Source organism: Nothoprocta perdicaria, unplaced genomic scaffold, assembly GCF_003342845.1.
Source record: "Nothoprocta perdicaria isolate Ctin4 unplaced genomic scaffold, notPer1 scaffold_14, whole genome shotgun sequence".
NCBI lineage: Eukaryota > Metazoa > Chordata > Aves > Tinamiformes > Tinamidae > Nothoprocta > Nothoprocta perdicaria.
In genome coordinates this window covers 7,824,039-7,847,986 of record NW_020454538.1, presented here as the reverse complement: position 1 = coordinate 7,847,986, position 23,948 = coordinate 7,824,039, and the positions used below count along the sequence as shown (strand labels likewise).

At 39.1% G+C, this 23,948-nt stretch overlaps 1 protein-coding gene across 1 annotated transcript; it reads left to right on the top strand.

Moving 5' to 3' along the window:
- The first annotated feature begins 4,596 nt into the window (after positions 1–4,596).
- WDR1 (WD repeat domain 1) lies at positions 4,597–23,210 on the top strand. Its single transcript, XM_026034093.1, has 15 exons — positions 4,597–4,679; positions 4,956–5,077; positions 8,993–9,083; positions 11,537–11,684; positions 13,121–13,301; positions 14,972–15,049; positions 15,674–15,754; positions 15,877–16,110; positions 16,939–17,026; positions 17,746–17,902; positions 18,531–18,618; positions 20,049–20,159; positions 20,645–20,815; positions 21,631–21,775; positions 22,108–23,210. The coding sequence occupies exons 1-15, from the start codon at positions 4,664–4,666 to the stop codon at positions 22,215–22,217; spliced, it is 1,821 nt and encodes a 606-aa protein (XP_025889878.1). The 5' UTR covers positions 4,597–4,663; the 3' UTR covers positions 22,218–23,210.
- Positions 23,211–23,948: the final 738 nt, after the last annotated feature.

Below are 23,948 nucleotides of genomic sequence, written 5' to 3'. Positions count from 1 at the left end.
CTCTTGATATAAAGAGAATTTATACTTTCTTCCTGTGGCAGAGAATCTCATAAGATAATTACACAACACTCTTCCTATCACTTTTAAATCCATTGGCTCTTAGTGCCCCCTTTAGAGATGAAAAGGACCTAACTGCCACCCCATGGGCCACGTGTAAGTTCATGCATCTCTGAAATTTACTTTCCTATTCCTGTGCTACATTTACTGTGCAATTTAACTTGATAGTGTATCAAAACATCTTCTTTCTCCCAGCTGCTAATTATTTCATTATCTGATTTTTTTCTGATATATGGCCTGACAAGAGAGAATGCTAAACTATCTTTCTCTTTTCCTTTATGCAGATTGGAGCATTAGATATACATCTTTAATATTTGTAAATCTTACTGAAAGCTGCCTCCCCAAAAATAACCACTGTCCAGCATATCCACCAAAATATGGTGCAGCTCTCCTTGTATCACCATCTAGCACCATATCTAAACCCACACTTGATTCAAACACACAGAAGGAGGTAGCTCCTGGGGAAGGGGACACAGTTTCAGCACATAACTCAGTTTCAGAACATCTCCTCGTAATGCTATTTATCTTGGAAAACATGGCAGATTCAGTTAAAAAAAGGCCAAATAAGGTCCTCAGCCTAAAGTTTCAGCACAGTAGCACCTTAGGCTTGTTAGGACTCCTGTAGTTCTTTTCAACTCATAGAGATTATTCAGAGAATGGGAGATTCTGCAGCTCTTCTCACCATGAATGAAGCTGGGGGCACAGGAAACGTCCAAGTGCTGGCTGTTCTAACAGGCACACGACTCTCAAACTTTCTCTTAGATTTTGTTTTTGCTCTCTGACAACTCTAAGAACCTGTAAAAGACAGAAATAACCAAAGTATAGTTCCATGACAGCTGAAGTTAATGTAAAGCTTTATTTATGAATTCCCACCCACCCCACCATACATTCTCAGCCCTTTGCACTAAATCCATTCATGTTCATGCCAGACTGCTACAAAACAATTCATTTGACTGCAAACTAATTTTGCAAAAATGTTATTTGCTTTAGTTCAGCTCAGGTCTCTAATCTAAGCATTCAGCCATATGAGCACCAATATCTGCACAAGGGATGGGAAATACCCTGTGGTCTGGAGAAGCTTCAAGTGTGGGACTGCAGCAACCCAGAATGAGGATCTCTGAGACTGCAGTGGGACTTTATCCTTACACGTCCGGAACACATTTTGACTCCAAAATGATAGTCTGAAGTTCTGCACAAAAACAGGATATTTATTTTCACTAGTGTTGCTAATAAATATTAATAACATATGTTATCTAAAACATTTACACGTTGATATCAGCAACTTTAAATACTAGTCATAACATCAGCAAGTACGATGTGTTTTGCCGTACAGAAATACTAATAACGTGCATTTCAAAAATCTTTTTTCATTTGTATCGCATTGTTGGTACTAATTTTCACCACTTAGACCTCAGGAAATGAGGATAAACCAGCTGCAGCCAGGAGCTAAATCACAGCACAAAGTAGTATGTTATTTATCATTCTTTTTCAGAGAAGCTGATGGCTACTCAGCATCACACAGAACCTGTGCATAAAGGCAGTACTATGTTAAGTGGTGTGGAAATGCCAAAAGACTGTGAAATACTTTCTAAGGAGCTGTTAACATGTGCCTCAGGCTAAACTGCAGAGCCGCAAATTTAAGGGGCGTGTTGTCTTTAATATTCAAGTCACATTTGGCAGTGAGTAGGGGAGAACAGTAAATACAGACTCTCCCTTCCTCCCTCTCTCTCCTCCCCAAAAAAAGAAATTTACTCTGTAAATTATTAATGGGAAAAATCTCTGTGTTGAGCAGTGGAAGAGCATAATCTTTATTGCCTTTCCATTACTTCCTGAGCTGCTGGTCTAAAGTCCAATCTTTGGCCTAAACACCTTCTTCACACAATGCTGTCATTTACCCATGCTGGCCCGCAGCCTCAGAGCTGGATTCGCCTCTGAATACGTAATATCTTGGATGCAGAACATAACATCTAATATCTAACATAATATCTAATGTGGAACATATACGTGCTTGGAAAAATGAGTGCTGGTTGTGAACCTTCTGGAATATAAATTTATTGCTACCTATTTGACAACCCCCAGACAGATCTGTTAGGTAAACAGCAACATAAAGCATTCTCTAAAGCAACCTAATATTGATACTATAAAATTGGACTAGAAGCACGTAGCATGTCCTAGCAGATGGTACCTCCACACTCCTGATAAAATATACAGCAAAACTAGGATTTCCAAAACACTCAACAATGTAATGCACTGCGTGCCAAGCCTCCATCTAGGGATGGCAGAGTTTGCTGGCACATTCAGCTGGGATGGCTGAAGTCACATCAGCTACCCACCCTTCTGCCAAAAACCACCAATGTGAATGGGCATTAATAAACTGCCACATAATCACCCTACAGGAGAGCTAAAAAACAGGTGAGAACAGTAACTTCTTCAGCTGCTACAAATAAATAGTTGACTGGGATTCCTCAAGCTTGTAGCTTGAACTGGCTGAGGATTTTCCTGTTCAAAAAAAAAAAAAAAAAAAAAAAAAAAAAAAAAAAAAAAGCTCTCAAGACTTTGCTAAAGTGTGGGGATGGCTATGAAAATACCAAGCAAATGCTAGGAAATTGCTACCCAAGAAAACAAAAAGTCAGGTGAGTCCTTGCAGAAGAAAATATCAATTCTGTCCTCAGTGAACTGGAAGCAATGGAAACTGCTGGTATTTACATATCAGTTCTGAAACTCTGACTGTGTTTTTCACAAGGGTTTTCACAGGCAGCTTTTACATGCCTATGCCATGGGTTGGATGTTTACATAAAGCTAAGTAGACCTCTATAATATGCTAGCTATATCATCCTCATGTCATTATCAAATGTATAATAATAAAGACCTTAGGATCTTGTGAGAAGTCTGTGCTTTACAAAATGATAATGCTTGCAGGAAAAAATAATTTTATGAAATAATGTATTTGGAAAAAATATAAACAGTATTCTCAGCATGTAAAATTTTATTCAAACCCATAAGCTTTAATATAATTTTTGTATATACATCATTTGTATTCTATCACATCTTATGCCAAGTGTGTAATCTTTTGTTTGCTCCATCAAATATTTTATACTGAATATATGCAAATTATTTTTGAAAAATGTAAATAATCAAAGAAAAATGATGTGCTTTCCTAAGACCAAATTTGATTTTATACTGGTCAAGCAGCAATCACACAGGAAAAAAATGTACTGCTATGAGGTCAAACAGTGGGCACGGGAAAATCCCAAATCCATTTAGTGCAAAGGTGAGAACGGGTAATTACAGCAGTTCCAGGTCCCTCGTGTGCTGCCCTGAAGGACCCTAAGCAGAGTGGTGACGGAAGCCAGCTAAGCAGGCCGGCTTCTGGCGGGGGCAAGTTTCATCTTCCTTCCGTCCTAAACTGCCTGCCCTGATCTACATGGATGTCTTCACTTTATACGCCTGTACTGGAGGGCAAATTCTGTTTTTGAAAATACAAAAAAAAAAAAAAAAAAAGAAGTTCTGTATTTTATTTCCCCCCCCCCCTTCCATCTACCCTGTTCCCCAAATCCCCAAAGTGGAATTCCACACGGTTTGTCTTGTCGTTTTCACAGGTCAGTAAAGAAACTTAAAGCATGTTATTGCTTTGTTTTATTGTGAGGTAATGCGAATTTCTTTTTGATATGAAAACAAAAACTTCATGAAGGAAACATTGCAGGGACAAACTTATCAATTTAAGCGGTTTTGGCCTTTTAGGACCAAATTCTTGCCTAACTGTATCCTGAGGAACTGACAGTTTGTATCCTCAGTACATGTACCAAGTCCTTTCCGCACAATAACTGGCACTCTCCTGTGGCACCTCTACAGGTGCCATGAGTGGAACAAGCCCCAGCAGTGACACGGTTACTGGTGTGCCGGGCACCGCGGCCTCCACAGCGAGCCCAGGGGCACGGACCGCAGCGCCAACATGGCGCCCTCCCCTCAGCCCCCTCCCGCCATGACGTGCCCTGAGCTGCCCCGGCCCCCGCTCCGGCCTATGCCGCCCCCCAGGCACACCGGAGGCGGCCATTCCTCCCGGAGGCCGCCATAGACCTCCCTTTCCCGCCGCTGTTCCCTCACAACCCCGCGCCCGCCGCTCCCCGTGGCTGCGGGGCTCGTGCAGACCCAACCCAGCCCCAAAGGGGGAGAAGAGGGCGGAACGGCTTCACTTCCGCTCCTGCGCATGCGCCGCGCACGCCCCAAAGAGCGCCGCCGCAGCGGCCGCGCATGCGCAGCGCCCACCCTGAGGCCGGGCAGAGCCGACGAGTGGCGCCGCCCGCGCGCAGCGCCCTGTTCCCCGCCGAGCGGAGCCGAGCGGAGCCGAGCGGGGCCGAGCGGGGCCGAGGGCATTTCCGGGGGCGGGAGCGGCGCGCGGGGAGCGGCGCGGCGCGAGCAGAGTTGACTATATATGGTCAAAGGCAGGGGAGAGCGGCGCGCCGCGCGCGCGCTTCCTGCTTGGTGCCGCTGCGCGCCGCGGGGCTGAGGTGGCGGCGGCAGCAGGAGGGAGAGGCCGCTCTGCCCGCGCGCTTCGCCTCGCTTGCCGGCGCCACCGCCCGCCTGTGGCGGTAACAAGTGGCCCACGATGCCCTACGAGATCAGTAAGTGCCCGGCGCGGGGCTGGGGAGGCGGCGCGGGCGGGCGGCAGCCTCGCCCAGCGCTCGTGCCGCCCGCGCGGCGACCGTTGGCGCGGCCGTTAACGGCCCCCGAGGCGGCGCGGGGCGGGCGCGGAGCCGGCGCTTCCTTCGTGGCCCGGTGGCAGCAACAAGTGTCCGCGGCTCCCGGGCCGGGGAGGCGCCTGTTAACGGCGATGAATAAAACCGTAAAATCTCTTTTTATTTTTTTCTCTCTCTTTTTTTTCCTTTTTCATTCCGTAGAAAAAGTGTTTGCCAGCCTCCCACAGGTGGAGAGAGGCGTTTCCAAAATTATTGGAGGTGATCCTAAGGGCAATAATTTTCTCTACACTAATGGAAAATGTGTCGTCATCAGGAACATTGATGTAACGTATCCTGATTTTTTATTTATTTATTTTTTATTGCTTCACTTGGTCAAGTTTCATTTTGCTCCCCAGCCACTCTCCCTTAAGAGCCAGTGTTTTAGTCTCACTTAGTGAATTCGTTTGAGATTGCAGATCTGTGATGAGCAAGGCAGGAAGAGGAAGGGTGCATGACTCAGGCGTAAAGCTATGGGCAGTGACCATAGAGATGTGCAGAAATATGTAGTTTTCCTGCCTCCTTCATGCAGAATTTGCAGAGAAGAGTAGGTCCATGTTAGTTGGCCCTGCTTACCATAATTCTGCTGTGAACTTGAGAAGTGATATGTCTAATGAGTGAAAGCTTCCCTTTTGGTTTTCCGGGGCCTTTTTTTAAGTGCTGTGTTCAAATTTATTACTCCATATATGCTAGTCTGTTTATTTTCCCACTGCACTCCAGGAATCACAACAGTTGTTAGTTACTTGACTGGGTGGCAGTCTGTCTGTGCATGCAGAGTTCTTAGCTCTCCTCATAAGGAATTTCTTGCGGATTAAATGTTACAATATCACTTCCCAGTATTGTCAGTGGCAAGTTTTTTATTGTCTGTGGTGACAAGAAGTGGCAAGTGTGTTATTTAAATTACTCCTTCAAAGATTACTCTGAAAAAGTAGGGAGAAAGCATTACATGTATATGTACATATGCTATTTTCTTAGTGATTTTTTTTTGAAAACTAATGTTATGTCTTTCAGAACAAGTGCTTATATTCTGCACAAATCAAACTCGAGGCTTTGCTTTCCTTTTTATTCATAACTTTGGCTTTCAGTAAGGCTGATTATACATATGCCTCTGGAATTTTCAGGTCTCTGTAACAATGGATTTGTTAATGACTGCAAAACAACTTTGTAAAATAAACTTTTGCAACTATTTTCCCAATTTCTTGCTCTGCAAATCTTCTATTGACATGGCATAATATGGAAATGCTGTTAAACAATTTCTCAAGTTTTTTGTTTGATATCAATTAGATATTTTTCACTTACAGTACAAGCAGTACAAATCTGTTTGTTACTGATGTCTCAGTATAATGTGGTAATAAAGTTTCACTGTTGATACCAAGAAAAGTTCAATTTTCTGAAACTGAAGTTCTCAATAGTGCACAGTGGAATTGAAGAAAAGCCAGTCTGCTTACCGCACAGCTTCTTTCCCAGTTGGATAGTGTGACCTTCTCCTTTGCACTGTAATTAGTATTCATCCAACCCTATTCTGAGAGTGAACTGGAATAAAACCATTTTTCTTTTGGCTTTCTGAATCAGCTTGCAGTGCAAATAACAGTACTTGTGGAAGCCAGAAGGTAGAGCTCGTAGCAACGTCTGAATACAGGAGAGGTAGAACTGTAGAAACTCCACAATTTCGGTCAGTTTAAACTCTCAGTGGCAGTGGAGGGTGTAGGTCATAAAAACTTATATTTTCACCGTGTAATTCCTGCTTGTATCCGAGTTTACCTGAACTGGCAAATAGGGAGACATTGTTACCATTAATGATTGACAGATCACATTCCCCCAGGCTACCACAGAGTGTTTTGTAGCAGTGATGTGGAAATGGCCCAAAGAGGACAGTGTAGCTTTTATGTCTAGAAAATGTTGTGGTTTGTTTCTAAACCTGGATGGAAAAGTGTCTGCTTGCTAACTGAGAAAGATGCCTTCATTGAAAGTGTAGAATGGCTAAGAACAACCAAATAAATAGCTTGTAACAACCAAATGGAAGACTTGGAAGTGCCTCTACAAGCATTTTTCCTGGTGTCAACTGGAACAGTCATGCTCTAATTAAAAAGAAACAAACAACAAAGAACAGGCCCATCATTAAAATGTAGTGATTGGCTCCAAAAAGCTTCTGAAGTTGTAGCAACAGCTCAACTATGGTGCTGAGTAAAGAATGCTTGTTGTTTGCGTGTGTTTTTTTTTTATTTTTTTTTTTTTTGAACATGAGCTGGAAACTTTAAAGGGGGAAGAAGGGCTGGAAGCACTGTAAATAAGAAGGACTAGTGATATTTGTAGAGTTTCATGCCTCATTAATATTGTGTCTTCTTTAAGTTCTAAGCTTCAAAGTAAGCTTGGACCCATGAACTACTCAATTTCTTAAGTGGCTCTAGTTTCTGTTTAAAAGCATAAGCAGCATAAACTTTCCCTTTGAGCCTATCCATGAACTTACTCCTAATTCTCTTTGGAAAATAACAGTAGTAAATTAGTATCAGGTACAGCATTTGTCCTAGTTAACATAATTCTATGTTTAAATCTTAGAAATGCCCTTTTTTGGTTGTGAAAGATAAATTAGAAAATTCATCCTACAGATAGGAATATTATCAAATAACCAACATGCATCTCTCTCTCTTTCCATCAAAGATCTCTTAATCATAGTAATGATATCTTGAACTTACAAGCCTGACGTTTTATCCTCCTTCCTCAGGCATACTCACACGTTCTTCTTAATTCAGTCTGTCATTCCAGTCTCATGGCTACTTAGCTTCAAGGGTTCTTGGAAGTTTTGCTATAAGGCACCAACTTACAATGTATATTCTTATTAACAAAAGGTGCTTTTCTGAGCACCCTGAAATTGTAGGTGATGTAACTATAGTATAGGGAAAAAAGTGTTTTCAGGTAACACGAAATGGAGAGTGACGTGTGGACACTGTAAATGCAGATATGTGTGACTTAAGTGGCGTTGTAATGCACTTGAGCAATGTAAAAGCCCACTGCGCCAGGAATGGAAAAGGCTGCTGCTTGCATGAGTAAGCTGTATTCTCTCTCCTGAGATTTACTGCACTGTGAGAGACTGTTTGCTTCCTAAAACAGCTTCCTGAAACAGAGCAGGTGCTTTAGTTTTTCCTGATTGGACAGCTCAGTCACACCATAACACCAGGTGATTTTTTTGGATATAATTGAATAAATGTATATTAATTATAGCTACTAAAACGGATTCTTTCTCTGGCTCTGCAAGTCTACGGTTTGAATCTAGAGAGTACTTTTTAGCCAGCATAAAAAAAAAAAAAAGTCCACAAAAGTAGAATAAGGTATTACTGATTTAGTATACTGATGTTCTGTGTTTCTGCACCTGAAGGATGTTCTGTGTGGAGATTTTATATAGTTTTTAATTTGAAGGCAGATATTGGAAGAATTCTGTCTTGATGTCATGCTTTTGATGTGGCATGTCAGTAGTGTAACCCTTATCTCCTGAGACACCAGATCACCTTAACTGTCACACCTGGAGCATCTGAAAACACATTTAAGACTGAAAAGATGGAATTGTGATAGAGCAGCAGTGATTGATGCATTTCTTTCATTATTCCAGTACAACTGTTGATGCTGGGGAAAACTTTTATGGTGCTGTATTAGATTTTTGACTAGATTTCAGTTGGCAGAAGAGAGCAGATCTTTCACACCTCATTAGTTACTGAGTGTTCTTGAGTACATATCAGTGAGTAACTTGGGTGCAATGTATTGTACTTAACTGTAGTAGAACTGGATGTGTGCTGCAAAGCACAGAGTGTCTTAAGTTTTCTACCTAGATAATTGTTTTACCTGGCCAGCCCTGTTAAAGTTATAAAGTCCTTTTTTGTTTTTGTTTCTTTGGGGATCAGCAGATTCTGAAGAAGGAAATAGCAGAGGAAATAGTTTCAATTTCAAGCAATAGCAGTTGTGAAAAATTACTATGTTTTAGTCATAGCAGATAGTGATTTTGTTTAATGTGCTCTGTGCTTTTTCCGTGTACATTTTGGTTTTAGCCATTTTTTTCAGTTTAAAATACAAGATGGAGGGAAGGGATGAGAGGAGGAATGCAGAGGCAAAAAATCTGAGCTTTCTCTTTGGACATATAATTTTACTACTGTGGAAAATGGGAAATGCTACTTAGTAATTCTTTTTGTTCTTATTTTTCTCCTTTAAACTAGAATCCTGCAATTGCGGACATCTACACTGAGCATGCCCATCAGGTTGTAGTTGCCAAGTATGCTCCCAGTGGATTTTACATAGCATCTGGAGGTAACGTATCTGCACGTGGTGCATGAGCTGTATGGACAGAGCTGTTAAAGTGCTTAACACAGAACTTATGTAGTAAAGCAGTGCTGCACGTTGGCTACATATATTCTGTGCAACAATGTGACCTACTTTAATGTAATTCTCTGTGCGTTTGGGGAAGAACCAATTTAGTACCAATTTTTATGTACTTCTAGCCTCTTTCTAAAGCAGTGAGTTTAGGGATATGCTTGTTCTTTTAAAAATGGTATTATTTAAATAAAAGAGAATCTGAAAATGAGCTTTAAATGCTTAATCTGTTTAGAGTTAGAGGAGAAATCTTAACATAATTAGTTGCTTTTTTACGTGCAGCAGAATGAAACATTATTTCTGAAATATAGGATGATTGCTTTGGTGTGCTCATACTTGGATACTTCGAGGTGAAGTGATTCTAGTACAGCCGTTTCCCTCCACATTTCTTGCTGTCAGAACTTGGCAAAATTTGTCATATTTTTTCTTACTGTTGTAACCCAAATTAAAGGCTTTCCTCTGGTAAGTTGGCATGGGAAAGGCACTCATCCTTAACTTAACTGTGTAATGTATTTGAATCCGTAGACTGAGAATGGGTAGCATGGACGTTTTGTGGTCTCCCTTGGATAATTAGCAGAAATAGTTGCATGTTTAAATGCTATATATGTATCTCTTGAGTACTGAGAAACCTTTAAGGCCGTTCCCCCCCACTTTCCACCGAAGGAACCAAAGCCAAGAAAATCCTTGGCTCAGTCTTGTGTATGGACCATATGTTAAACTAATGTGGTCTTTGTGCTTTAGATTTGTGCTTCATTGGTCCCTCAATATAACTATCAGCCTTTTTTTCTTAAAACCTTGTTAATTTTAATTCTTCTGTAGAAGAACAGTAGTATAGTAGTATACACACAGTCCCCACTTGAAGATGTTTTTCAGTAGCCATCTAGTTAAAGAACCTCCTTCATTTTAGGGAAGTATTCAGATGACTCTGTTTTTTCACAAGTTCTTGTCCATCAAAATAAGGAAGCCTGGGTTGCAGCATTGCCCTTAAGCTGTCTTCTGTATCAGTTGTAAAGTCTCATGATACTGCAGAGCATGGGTATGAAGAAAATATTAGACTGTTTATGCTGTTTTAAGTGTACTGTAAGGTTTATCTGTATCTCCTAAGCAAGTTTGAGCTAGATGTAATATACTTTATTACTTGATGCTCTTGATTGGATAGTCCCTTAGCAAAATGTTCCATGGTTTTTATAGAAGTTTCCCTATATTGCAGTCATTAACAGGTAAAATAAATGGATATAACATGAAGTTAAAGCTGTGTGTGCCCTATCAGAGATAGAGCACAACAATTGGATTTTTGAAGTCTAATTTCATCACAATGAGAAATTAGAATCTGTCCTTTTGGCAGAAGTGGAAAAGATGAGCATGGGGATGCCTTATGTCTAAACTAGGTTATAAAGATGCACTGATAAATGGTGGATCTTAGAATCATGAGTTCTGCTGAGTTGAATGGCACCTTTTAGTATGTGATTTACTGCTAAACAGTAGCTTTTGTTTGAAAGGTCTAACTCACATAATCTTCTATGTGAGTTTCATTACAAAAGTAGGAACTTGACTGTGTCTAGAACAACTCCTATTTACAGTGCTGCAAGACAGTATTTCTAGTGAAAAGAAGCAAGCTCTAGACCCCTGTAATACTGGGGAGAACAATGTCCAAAGAAGCTCTCATTGTATTACAACTTCAGTTATGATCTGTGCTATGTCTGCTGCTTGTAACATTACTACTTTTGAATATTCTGTTGGCTTCCTTTGTAGTAATCCAGACACTGCATATGATACCAGCACAGTTAAGTGCATACATACTTCAGATAGGAAAAAGTAGAAAGAATACTGAAACCAGTACTGTGGGCAGAAATCTCTTCACAGATACACAAAGACCGATACCTGTATGTAGAAGAGATTGGCTTCAAGGGTGCAAAAAAGCTGAAGTATGAGTCTTAGTACATCAGCTACTGTCCAGCACCTTATTCTCTTTCTTCTAGGTGTAGAGTAGGCTACCTTTGAGTGGTTTGTGGATAATAGTTGTAATTGAGAGGGAGATTTCTGCTCCTGTTTTGGTGAGCATATGTGCACGTGAACACTTAAGAGAGACCAACAGATAACGTGTGAGTTTCTACCGTCTCAGTATGCAGTTTTTTGCTTGTCTCTTCTGAAAGTTGGTTGTAATATTTATTGTTGCACATCTTAATATCTTGTTAAAAAAGAAAACACTGTGTCTCAGTGAACTGGACGTAGTCTTCAGCATTCCTAAATCAAGTGATTTGTAGTTGTTGTAAGATTGTATATCTCTAGTACAAGTGTTGAGAGTAGTTGAAAATTTTTATCCTGACAGATTGATGAGTCATATGACTGAGTAATGCTGGAACAACAATAGTTATGTTCTGTTATGGCAGATGTCTCTGGAAAGCTGAGAATCTGGGATACTACACAGAAGGAGCATATACTAAAGTATGAGTATCAGCCATTTGCAGGAAAAATAAAGGATCTTACATGGACTGAAGACAGCAAGAGAATAGCTGTGGTTGGAGAAGGAAGGGAAAAGTGAGTAATTCTTCTATGTGCTGTAAACTTTTATATTCTAACAAAGCAAGTTCTTTGATACAGAAGCTTTTAATACTTCAAGGAAATAAAGTCATGGTTTGTTCCTTGTTTAGACTTCAAGATATGCTGCTCAGCAGCTGCTCAGATTTTTTTATGCAGTATTTGACAACGGTAGAGTGAGTGGCTTATGTACTGAGCAAAGCCAATTCTATTTGAATTACACAATTCAAAAATGGGGGCTTTTGATTGGCTTTTAGAAGGGGGATTTTATTATGTTAATTAAAAAATCACAACCGGTTATCCTTGTCTAAATGTGATGCCTGGTTTGGCCTGAAATTTATGACTTTTCCTTAAGTTCCTTAAGAAAAAATGTTAGGAGACTTGGCATACTTTTTAAGTCAGAGTCTGGAGCAGACGATCTTAGACTATATGGTCTTAAAAATAAGTTTTCCGTACCTGCTTTTTTTTTTTTTTTATCTATATATAGATAGATATACAGTGTCCTGACATTCTTTGTTTCCTGTTGCTTCATTTTCTCATTATAGATGAACTAGTGTGCTGTATATTGTCCATCAGTTACTATTTTATATCATTTCTCCCTCCTCACCTTCCCTAGTTAGTGGGGGGAAAAAAAGTGCCAATAAACTTGGTACCCTCCGTGAGGAAGCTTGCTGGTTTCATGTTATGCATATATGCCTTCACTTGAAAATTTTGCTGAAATGATTTTATAAAACCCCTTTGAATTTCAGTGCTCCAAGAGTATAGTGCCAGCGATACTGATTACATATTTTTTAAGTTATTTTAAAGTAAGAATTGACTTATGTAAACTTTTTCTTTAATACTTTTCAGTACTAACTTGATATTTTGTTGAGATTCATGTGGTAAATCTAAGTATTTCTTATGCCTTCTTTCTTGATAATAATTAAATTGCCCTCCTGTGACATGTGGGTAAGAGTTCAGCTCTTGGCAAGTAAAACTGTACTAGCTAATTGGTTTTTCTTGTGAAGTATTGATGGAAAACAAAAACACTTTCTTCTAAATGAGATGTTATTGTCCAAGCTAAATAATCGGGTAGTAGATCTGATACTATTGTTATTGAAACTCTCCATTTTGTATAGGACTGAACAGTGGGAACAGCTTACTGCTTTCTTTTATAAACCTGATCTTTTAGACTTTTTTTTTTTTTTTTTTAACTTTTATGTTTCTGAATTTTAGAACCTTTATACATAAAACTTGTCTAGTCCCTTTGCCAAATGTCTCTTTCCAGCAAGATCTCAAATACCCTTCAGGGAACAATGATGCACTTGCGTGAGATTAACAGCATGACCTAATTTCTTTTCTTTGAGTGTGCTCAAATCTGCTCTTTGCAATTGCTTAAGGAGTTAATCTACATTTAACTTTTATGAATTGCTGTTATTGTCTGCTTCTCTAACTAGATTTGGAGCAGTGTTCCTGTGGGATAGTGGTTCTTCTGTTGGTGAGATTACTGGGCACAACAAAGTGATCAATAGCGTGGACATAAAACAAACAAGACCTTATCGTCTAGCAACTGGCAGTGATGACAACTGTGCTGCTTTCTTTGAGGGACCACCATTCAAGTTCAAGTTTACAATAAGTGTGAGTTTGTTTAGCTTCTGTTAAGCTTACAAGCAAGTCAACAAAATCTTTGCAACAACCTTCCAGTTTTTGTCACAACTCGCTGTTGTAACAGAAGTTCTTAGCTTCCTCTCTCAAGGTCTAGTCTACGTCAGCTTCCTTAAATTCATGTTTGAGCACAACCGAAGGATTTTCTCAAGCCAGCAAAGCCAAAATAAAAATAAGTGATTGGTTAGGAAGAAAACCTTCAAATCTGCTTAAGAGTTTGAGTGGTCAAATCTTAAATTCCAAGGCAGCTTTGAGAGAGTGAGCACAGGTATTTGAAAATACGACTACTTTCTTCAAGAAATATATGTGTAATTTCTGAGGTCAGTGTTATGTTTGTATGGTACTTTCCATTTTTTGTTTCTTATTGTAGTAATTAAATCTCTTATATAAATGAAACAAAGCTTGGCACTACATTTAAAATGTTCAGGTCTTTGTTACTTGAGGCCAAAGAAGGTTAAAAAGCTAAGACATTCTGCAGCTGTTCCTGATGTCAGAAAACATGTCTTTTGCCTCAAAAAACTCTCAATGGTACTGGATTTTATTTCAGCAGAAAGTCCAGAAAGTTTGTTTTGCTCTTATTTAGTTTTAAAAGTATAGTAGTAGGGATTTATTTTAATAAGCATGTGCCTTGAGTAGACTTTATGCACTGAATTTAGTAAGACTTCGATTCGCGCTCTAGAAAAGGAATTGTTTTGAGCTCTGCAATCCAGTGAAATGATGTAGTTGCCAAATATATTTCTGAACTTAAGTTGCTACTTACATTTTGCTAAGCTAAGTCCAAATTGCTTAACAAGAGTGCTCGGTCTGGTATGCGTCTCCTTTTTACAGTGCCAGTTGATTTGATGTATGGTCTTCATGTATAGGCTGTTACGTGGCTTAGACTAGAACCTAAGGTATCATTTAGAAAAAAAATCTATATTTAATCCAAGAAAGTAGGGTAGAATTTGCCTTTCGTAATACTAAAAATAGTCCTCCAAATCTCATTTCATGGGTACTTTGGCCTCATTGCGGTGCTTCTCTATTTAACAGGTATTCTAGCTAGCATCATTTGAATAGTCTCCTATTTGTCAATACTCTATTTAGGGAGCACACATCATTGTCTGGTTACTTCACAGATCTAGCACTACTGAAATTCTCAGAATTGGAAATCCAATAAAACAATAGTTTATTCTTCATGTTCATGTTTTTATGATTTTGGGGATAAGATACTTTACATAAATTGACAGTTCAAGCATCAAAATTTGGAGAATGCTGGAGAAGAATTAATAGACAGGAGGGCAAGAATCCTATCTTTGCATCTCAGCTGCAGTTGATGTTTTCACTCCCCATGCCTTAAGCAGGAGTACTCATTCCCATGGTGTTGTTCAAGCAGCTTGGCACCACATCAATATGGATCCCACATTTTTTTCCCTGGGCTGTTCTTGAGACCCATGATCCTGTTTAGTTAGAGGCTGCTGTAGAGGCTAAACTTGCTCTGCAGTGGTTAAGTGGCAGCATTCTCTGCGTTCTCTCCCACACAGCTACCTTATGGCTTGAATACAAGAGAAATTAACTGTCACGAATTATTTTGTAAGTAGATAAATATAAGTAGTTCCGCTTTTAGATTGAGTGCTGATTTTTCTTTCTTTTTTCTTCTTCCACAGGACCATACACGGTTTGTGAACTGTGTGAGGTTTTCTCCAGATGGAAACAGATTGGCTACAGCTAGTGCAGATGGCCAGGTAAAAATAAACAAACCCCTCTGTAGCAGGATCAGTTTTGTAAAATGTCTAACTCTTATTCTGTGAAATGCCTGACTGTAACGTTCAGTGCCTTCCTGTAGTGCTGCAGCAGCTGTGATGTCTGTCAGACTATTCTCACTCTGCTTTTTTTCTCTTCTATTTCTCTACTGTATTACTTTTCAAAGAGGTTATTTTGTCAGGAATATACCAGAGCTTTAGCATATGTATGTCCTTGTTGCAGTTCTGAAAAATTCACAGAAATACTAAGCTCTCTGATAGCATTCTGACTGATAATGACAGGCCGACAACAACACTTCTGCTGTGGGGAGATCCTTACAGGTAGGCAGATCCCCCTGACTGCAGTGCTGTTGTCAACCTGCCATCACAGCAAGGGTCAAAAATGTCAGAATCTGGTGTTCAGATGCCACGTTCAAAATTGTGGTAGAGTTGCTCATTGTGTTTATTTACACTTGTCATCTCTGTTCATGAGTCTTAAATAACAAATATTTATGCTTCTTGTTTGGTAATCTTGCAAGTGCTCCATGTAACAGAAGAGTGATCTGTACAATGCAAGTGATGTAACATTTCCAGTCTCTAAAGAGTATGTATGTTTGCTCTCTTAAGATCTTTGTCTATGATGGGAAGACTGGAGAGAAAGTGTGTGCTCTCGGTGGAGGCAAAGCTCATGATGGGGGTATTTATGCTGTAAGTATTGCCTCATTTGTGTAAGTGAAGCTTAGTATTCATTTCATTACTGAGTTCATGGACTGTGAAATATTGCAGTAATAAATTTATTTACTGTCTTGTGGTGGCATTTGTTTTTACAGATTAGCTGGAGCCCTGATAGTAGTCAACTGCTTTCTGCTTCTGGAGATAAAACAGCTAAAATCTGGGACGTTGGTGCTAATTCTATCGTTAGTACTTTCAACATGGGATCAAATGTTTTGGATCAGCAGCTAGGGTGCTTGTGGCAGAAAGACCATTTACTGAGTATTTCTCTCTCTGGCTATATTAATTATTTGGACAAGAACAATCCAAATAAGCCTTTGCGTGTCATAAAGGTAGGTTGAACGTCCGTTTTTGCACAGCTTCTACAGTAAACAGTTCAATGACTGCAATTGTTTAGATGGAATAGAAATTATTAAAACAGAGTTTTGTTGTATTTTGCCAAACCAGTTATGGGGACTGGCTCTTGAAAGTTATATAAATCAAAGTTAAGATTTTGTGGGGTTGTGGGGAATTACTGTGCATTTTGGCTTCAGTTAAAGTTATAAAACTCTTTTATAGCACCTTTAAGTATTCTTGATATGAAAAAAGACATACAACATAGAAAACAACCAAGGATGTCTGTTCTTCATCATTCTACAACCGTAGTGCACTGTGAACAAGGTGACTAAGGTCACTATACTGTTGAGCTTTAATTTTGGAAATTATAGAGTTCGCTGACACAGCACTCTCACGGGAACTTACATTTTTACATGAACTAGAAATAGATGTCCCAGATTCCTGCTATTGCCTCTTTAAATCTGGTGATCAGTGTGGGTACATGACCATATTTAGTCTTCGCCCCCTGCACCATAAAGTGACTGAACAGTAAACTTGATGAAAAAGCTGTGAAAGTATCTTGGTCCAGCAGGCTCAGTAACAGGGTTGTTTACAGTGCCTACTCATTCCTTTTAAGGAGCAGTGCATGGAAATAGCCATGCTGCAAACCTTAAATCATTGTACCGTTAATTACTAATTTGCCTGCTGGGTGACACTTAATGCTTAGGGAGAAAATAATGTGTTGTTTTTTGAATTGCCTGTGATCTTTCTCAAACAAGTTTGATTTATGTATAGATAAAAAAATGAGAATATTCTCATCAGAAGTTATTGTGCCTTATTCACAGGGTCATAGTAAATCGATTCAGTGTCTCACGGTGCATAAAAACGGTGGAAAGTCCTATATTTATTCTGGAAGCAATGATGGTCATATTAATATCCTTTGAATGGTAAAGGGATAGCTGTTTTAACCTGTTAGATTGAAAGAGTGTCTTAAAATGCTTTGCTTAAGATGGAAGCTAACATTACTGGATACAAATTATTATTTTTTGCCTGGAAAAGTTTGTTTTGCTTTTTCTCTAACTTTTCTATTGCTTGCCTCTAACTGCCTCCTTGTTGTCGTTAAAATGCGCTGATTCTTAATTCTCAGTTCTCACTGCGTGTGGTAGATTGTTAGCATAGAAGAAGTAATCATAAATTCTCTTGTAGCTGCCCATGTGTGCATTGTCTTAAATGCCAGCTTTGTATGTCTGTCTGCTGCTGCTGCTCTTACTTGCAGTAGACAGATTGATTTACTTTTTAGATTTTCAGGAAGAGAACTAAATCTTGTTGCACACTGTGGCTCAGACAAGTGTTCCTTAGAGTTATATTTTTTTTTTCCCCCCCACCTCTATGTAAGTAGCTTTCTGAAGTTCTTTATCACCTTAGTTCTGTTTTTTATTTGGTATCTCAAGTGTAATAAGGTTTTTTCACGAGCCAGGAGAATTTGTATTTAGGTTAGAGCTACAGCAATTAGAGTCTTGTTGGCTTCTGGAGCAAGATCCTCGGAATGCAGTCTAGGTTCTCAGACGGCGTTTTCAGAGGGTTGGGCTGTGAGGTGTGTAGCTAACACATTGCACCAACATGTTTAAAAGTTCCTTAACCCTGTTGTGCACATTACTGGGATTCCGAAACTGGAGAGAATGATGGCTTTTCTGGGAAAGGCCACACAAACCAGGTCTCTAGAATGGCAGTGGACGAAATGGATCAGCTGGTCACCTGCAGCATGGATGACACTGTGCGCTATACCAGCGTCAGCAAGAGGGATTACAGGTTAGTGAAACCAGTGCCTCTTGTTCTTGTGGTGCGGCCCCTGTTATACAAGAAGAGTTCTGTTTATTTACGTGGAGAGAATTCTGCACTACAACTCGTTCAGGTTTTAAGTTACCATGGAAACTATAGAAATGATTGACTTTTTTTCCCCTTATAAAACAAGAAATACATCCTAGACTTTTCTCTTTGTGTCCTTTTTACTGATTAGGTACCTGTCCTGTATTGGGTGGCTTAATTGGTAGGTAGCAGGAAGTGTGTGTTTTTCTGTACTTAATAAATACATAGGAGGACTCAGCATATTTGAAATGTGTGAGTAGGACGTGTGGGAAGTGGCTGTTTCTTCACAGAAATAACAATTGAAGCAAAAAAAAAAAATCTTAAGATCACCTAGTTGAACTCAAAAAGCAGACTCCCACATAGTAACAGTAATTTCTATTTCCAAGGTATACTACCCTATCAAGATGCTGACATTCTAAAGAGTAAACACAAGGAGAATGCAGATAATGAATTCTTTACATTATGCAACTTCTTGAAGATCATTAGGAGTGACTATTTAAGTAGTCATTTTAAAATAATAAGCATTGAATAATTTATTGTTTTGTCTTCCTATTTCACCACCTTTCTTCAGTGGCCAGGATACTGTGAAAATGGATGTTCAACCAAAATGTTTAGCTGTTGGTCCTGGTGGATATACTGTAGTTCTGTGCATTGGACAAGTGAGTATAAGCTCGTGGATTATCTGTACAAATGTTCTGTTAGGTAATGCAGCGTGTACAGTAACGTGATAGTAACTGTGATGGAAACTTGTGTAGTGTGTGATCACCGCGTAGTCGTGGGGTACTTACTAATAAGCCTCTGAGAATATAACTAAGCAAGATACTTGTTACAGCTTTGTCTTGCTTCTTGTACCAATTCTGACTATTTCTGTAGACTTTACGGTTGTGTAGTCCCTAATGTGGATTTGTTTTTGTCAGTCTAGCTTTGTGCTGGAAGTAAAATGCACTGATGTAAACCTGTGTAGAAAACTCTTTACCTGCTTGGTCAGAGCTGCTGAATATATTTAAAAAAAAAAAAAAAAAAAAAAGAAAAAAAAAAAAAAGAAAGATGAGTAAGCTGTAGGTTGAAGTGCTTCTGATACGTATCATCTCAGTGATTGACTGCAAGGAGTAGAGAGCTCCTGAAACCTTCGAATTGCTGCTGTTTTCAGAGTTATGGTTTCTGGTTCCCTTTCCTTTTCCATATGTCTTTCCTTCTTGGAGAGAGGGAACCAAAAAAGGGGAAAGTAGAAAAGGGTAAAATGGGAAAAGTAACTTTATTCTGTCATGTAATTTGGGTGCAATAAATAGCTCATCTTTTATATACTGATAAGTGACTTATAAGAATGCGTGGCTTTTTTGGCTTTTAAATGTTTAAGATTTCTCTGATACAGATTTATGTAAATGTATAATCATATTCTGAAAGTGATTTTTCAGCATTTCAAGTACAACCATGTTAATCTCCAAGTAATGCTCTTAGTTCATATATTCAGTGAGGGAGTTTTGGGGAGGGGATTTTTCAGCTTCTTTCCAACAACATGCAAAACTAGAAACCTGTGTCATTGGGGCTATTTTAGTGTCAGAGCATCGTGAATCTTGGCTCTGAGTTTAGGATATCCAGTAGTGTTGGCCAAATGTGGTTTTCCATGTGAGTTACAACTCCACTTGCTTATTAGGTAGAGTTGGATGGGAGATAAATCTTAATCTCAGGATCACCTTGCCTGCAAACTTGCCCCGCTTCCTCTCTCCCTAAGAGTTAAGTAGGAAGGTCATAAGTGTTGCTAAAAACACTGCTTTGTCTGCTCCTTTTATGTTCTGACCAACCATGGGGAAGCAGAATGCAACAGAGCATATCCTCAACTACTTAATTTAGAGTACTCCTAAGCACTGGAGCACAACGGGATTAATTAGTCGCCACCCACAGGCATTTCTCCCACCCCCTTCTTTTTTATTTTTATAGCGGATCAGTGTTGATTTGCTTTGTGTCAAAATGTCATAAACCTTTGAGCAGCATGGATTTTTATTTATAACTGAGCAACATAGCTAAGTCATAGTCATTTATTAGACATTTGGAAGAAGGATTTTAGTAATTTTTGATTCTCTATTTACAGATTGTGTTGATGAAAGATAAGAAAAAGTGTTTTGCGATCGATGACCTTAGCTACGAGCCAGAGGCTGTAGCCGTTCACCCCGGGGGAGGCACCGCCGCCGTGGGAGGAGCGGTAAGGCTGCACTTTGTAAAACTCCCCTGGCACTTGAGCTAGTAACGGTAACACTCAACAAGAGTAGGTCTGTTGTAACAACTGTCAGCTACTAATTCTTAACAGCAGCAGTACTGCAATAAGTAAATTACATGTAAATACAGATCATCGACTTTCATTCCCCAGATTCTTCCACCCTTATGACTCTACTAACATATTCTTGATTTTTTTTGTTCGTTGTATTTGCAGTCTTTAATTTGTTAATGTTTCCATTCAGTAGTAAGTGAAATAGGCATTTTACAGAATTTTACCCAAGTTTCAGAAATCTATTTTATATTCTAGACTTGGTAAATTGTAGCTAATATGAATGAGAATTTCTTTATTTCCCGATGTAAATAGTACCAGATGGAGTTGGTGAAAGAGTCCTGGAAACTCAACAAGTCTTCATGTTTCTATTGTAAATTGTTTTTTTGTTTCTTTCCTTCTTCTCTGCCTTGAATTTGTAGGATGGAAATGTGTACTTGTACTCCATCCAAGGAAACTCTTTGAAAAATGAGAAGACTTTGGAAGCTAAAGGTCCTGTGACTGACCTGGCATATTCTCATGATGGTGCCTTTCTTGCAGTCTGTGATGCAAACAAGGTTGTCACTGTCTTCAGTGTTACTGATGGCTATGCGGTAAGAACTGCTCTGCCCTTTGTGGTCTTTTTTTTCTTTTTTTAAAGACATATGTTGACTTAAGATCTTTTGTAAAATGGACAAAAATTGCAGGTTTAATCTGATCAGTTCAATTATACAGTACCATAAACCCATACAGTAGAGTAAAACTAATGAAATAAACAAGACAGACTTGATAGTAAGACCTTGGCTGTGGCTTGCGGCAGTATGGTAAGGACTGGGCAGGGAAAGGGATTCTATAGGAACAGAGAATCTTGCCTTTATCCTTTGATGTTGTGTCTTTTAATCAAGAGCCAAATAAGTGGCAGTTTCCAGTTTCTAGCTGAATAGTAAATATGTGATTCAGCTTTTAAAGTCACTTAGGCTTTGACTGAAACCACACTGAAAAGAAAAATACAGGGTGGTGTTCCAGAAAAGGATTTCATTTTCAAAGTAAAAGCTGAAGGAATTTTGCTTTTAGAAACATCTGCTGAGTCCTCTTAAAGCCTTATACTGCATCTGCACTTTACCAACTCAGTTTTCTTAGAAACAGTCTTGATGTTTTTTACAAAAAAGGTTTGGATTTTGTTAATCCCACTTGTGTTTAAATGAGTGGCCTAAAATGAAGCTTTGAAAGAGCTCTGTTGTAGTCATTTGTGCTCTACACATTGCAGAACTACTTTGTCTGGGACTTCAGCCTGCACTTGAGATGTACAATATTTGGAGTCTCACAGGACCTTATTGTTTGTTTTTATACTGTGCACTAAAAGCCAGTGTTTTCTTGAAATACCTTAAATGAATGAAATAACGCTCTCTTCCTGTTCACTTCGAAATAGGAGCATAATGTCTTTTATGGACACCATGCAAAAGTTGTTTGTATTGCCTGGTCACCAGACAATGAACATTTTGCCTCTGGAGGCATGGACATGATGGTCTATGTTTGGACCGTAAGCGATCCAGAAACCAGAGTCAAGATACCAGGTACGTTTGCTTCAAGATCTGTTCTGAAACCTCCCATCTTTCTTGAAATGTAACATAGTATGTATTTGCCAGAAGCAAATGGTAAACCAGTGTTAGATCACAATAGAGTTTTTTGAATGTTTGCAAACTAAATGTGTCTTGATCTCTATCTCTTTTATCTAGCTAACATAGTTAGAACTTTTGTCACATTCTTCTATTTCATAAAATATGTTTTGTATGTTCATAAAATATTAGCATTGAATGTGACTGAAAATGTCATTTAGAGTATGTGCTAAAGATACTGTGTCAGCTCAACCTTCCTGACTCTGCTCTTGTTCTGCACTGCCCTGCAGATGCTCACAGACTACATCACGTAAGCGGCTTGGCCTGGCTGGATGAGCACACTCTGGTAACAACCTCCCATGATGCTTCTGTCAAAGAGTGGTCTATCTCCTACCAGTGAAATAAGCCCTCTTTGGAAGGACCTAATCAGGGACTAGAACTACTGCAGTGGAACATAGCATTTCTTTTAAAGAATCTTTATTGCCCTCTGGGTCTTCTATCATATCCTCATATCTTTACAGGGTGTTCATATCTGTAATTAAATGTACTTTGAAAGCTTTAGCCAGTAACAGTTTGCACATGAAAAGCACTTAAATTATGTCTGGAGCTTAACCTTTGTGCTGAACATTCCAGAGGCAACAGCCTAGTAAGGTGGCGTGAAAGATTCAAACTCAATCAGTTCTTTTCTAACCGAGAAACGTGAGATTGTACAGCATGAGAGTAATACTTCTCATTTTTTTCTAATTACAGAACATTTCTGTACTAATGGTCATAGTAAGAATATTTAGTTGTTACCTGAAACCAATCATGCTGTGTGCAGCTACTGTATATTGCTTTGCTTCTCTGTACTGCACCAAACTGTTGCCTCAGACTTTCTCCTCCAGATAATGAAATGGGGTACATACATAATAAACTTTTTATGTATTTCCTGTCAAAGCTTTGTGGTTTATTTTAGGATGGAAGTGTGGGGTTTTGATGTATTTACTGTTGTGGGTTTAATGTTTACAAATAACTGTCACAGCAACTTCTTGCTTCAGAAACACTTGTGACTTCTGTGAATTAAGAGTGTCTGGTCATTTCAATGTCAGAAAAAATCATTCTGTATGAAAGATTAAAGATATTTTCTGTTTGAAGGAGGAGAACCATGTTATTTTAAAAAAACTTCTAAATACTCTTAAAAGTACAGGAATGAAGTGAAGCAATGTTACAATTTGAAATGGTTTTTGAGAAGATAATCAAGCTGTTTGAGTAAGTTTTATGCATTTGCATGTGCAGAAGAGTTGCATGTGAGCTGTTACCTAATATGAGCAGATCATGATCTTATGTGCTTAGTTTCCTATTCACTCTAAATGCATTTAAGTGATATTCTCCTATCAGTCTGATGAATTGAGGAGGAGACTCTGATGCAAAGTAGTAGGTAGGTCTGTGACTATCTTGTGGTTGAAGAAAGTTGCTGCTGTCCAAAACTTTGAAAGAATTTCAAACCTTGTTTTCCACTGAGCCTCACCACCACCAGCTCTCCAGTGCTCTTTGGTTGTATTGGGTTTTCCTTACTGTGTGGTCTTGCATGTTGTTTATTTACAAATCATATCTATTGATACAAATACATATCTAATGATTCAAATCTAATGACACTAATTGTACAGCAAATAAAATGTTTTGCTGCTTGTCATCCCATGGACCATTGCTCAGTCGCTGGAAATTTTACCTGTTAAAAATGGCTTGGCAGGATATCTCTTAAAAGGGAAGTGGTTCTCTTTTGGGAGCAACGATCAGAATCTCATCAGAATGAGTGTCTTCTGGTACACAAACTAACTTACAGATCAGAACTGTTGAACCAGGTTTTACCTAAGAAGCAGAGTATTTTGCATCACAGTATTTTGCATTTCTCTGTGTTTTCTGCCTCTCCATTAGAAATTTGCATGTCTATTAACCACTGAAGTATACCTGAAATGGAGTATAATTGGATTGTTGATAGATAGTGTCTAGACAAATCTTGATCCACGGTGGCTTGTTTTGGGTTTTCCTCTATGATTTACCTATTGCTCCCTAAAGCAGATCTGAAAGGGCAGCTACTGAATCTGCCTAGTTGGGTCCTGTGGTGTCTGAATCCATGTCATGTAGGTAATGA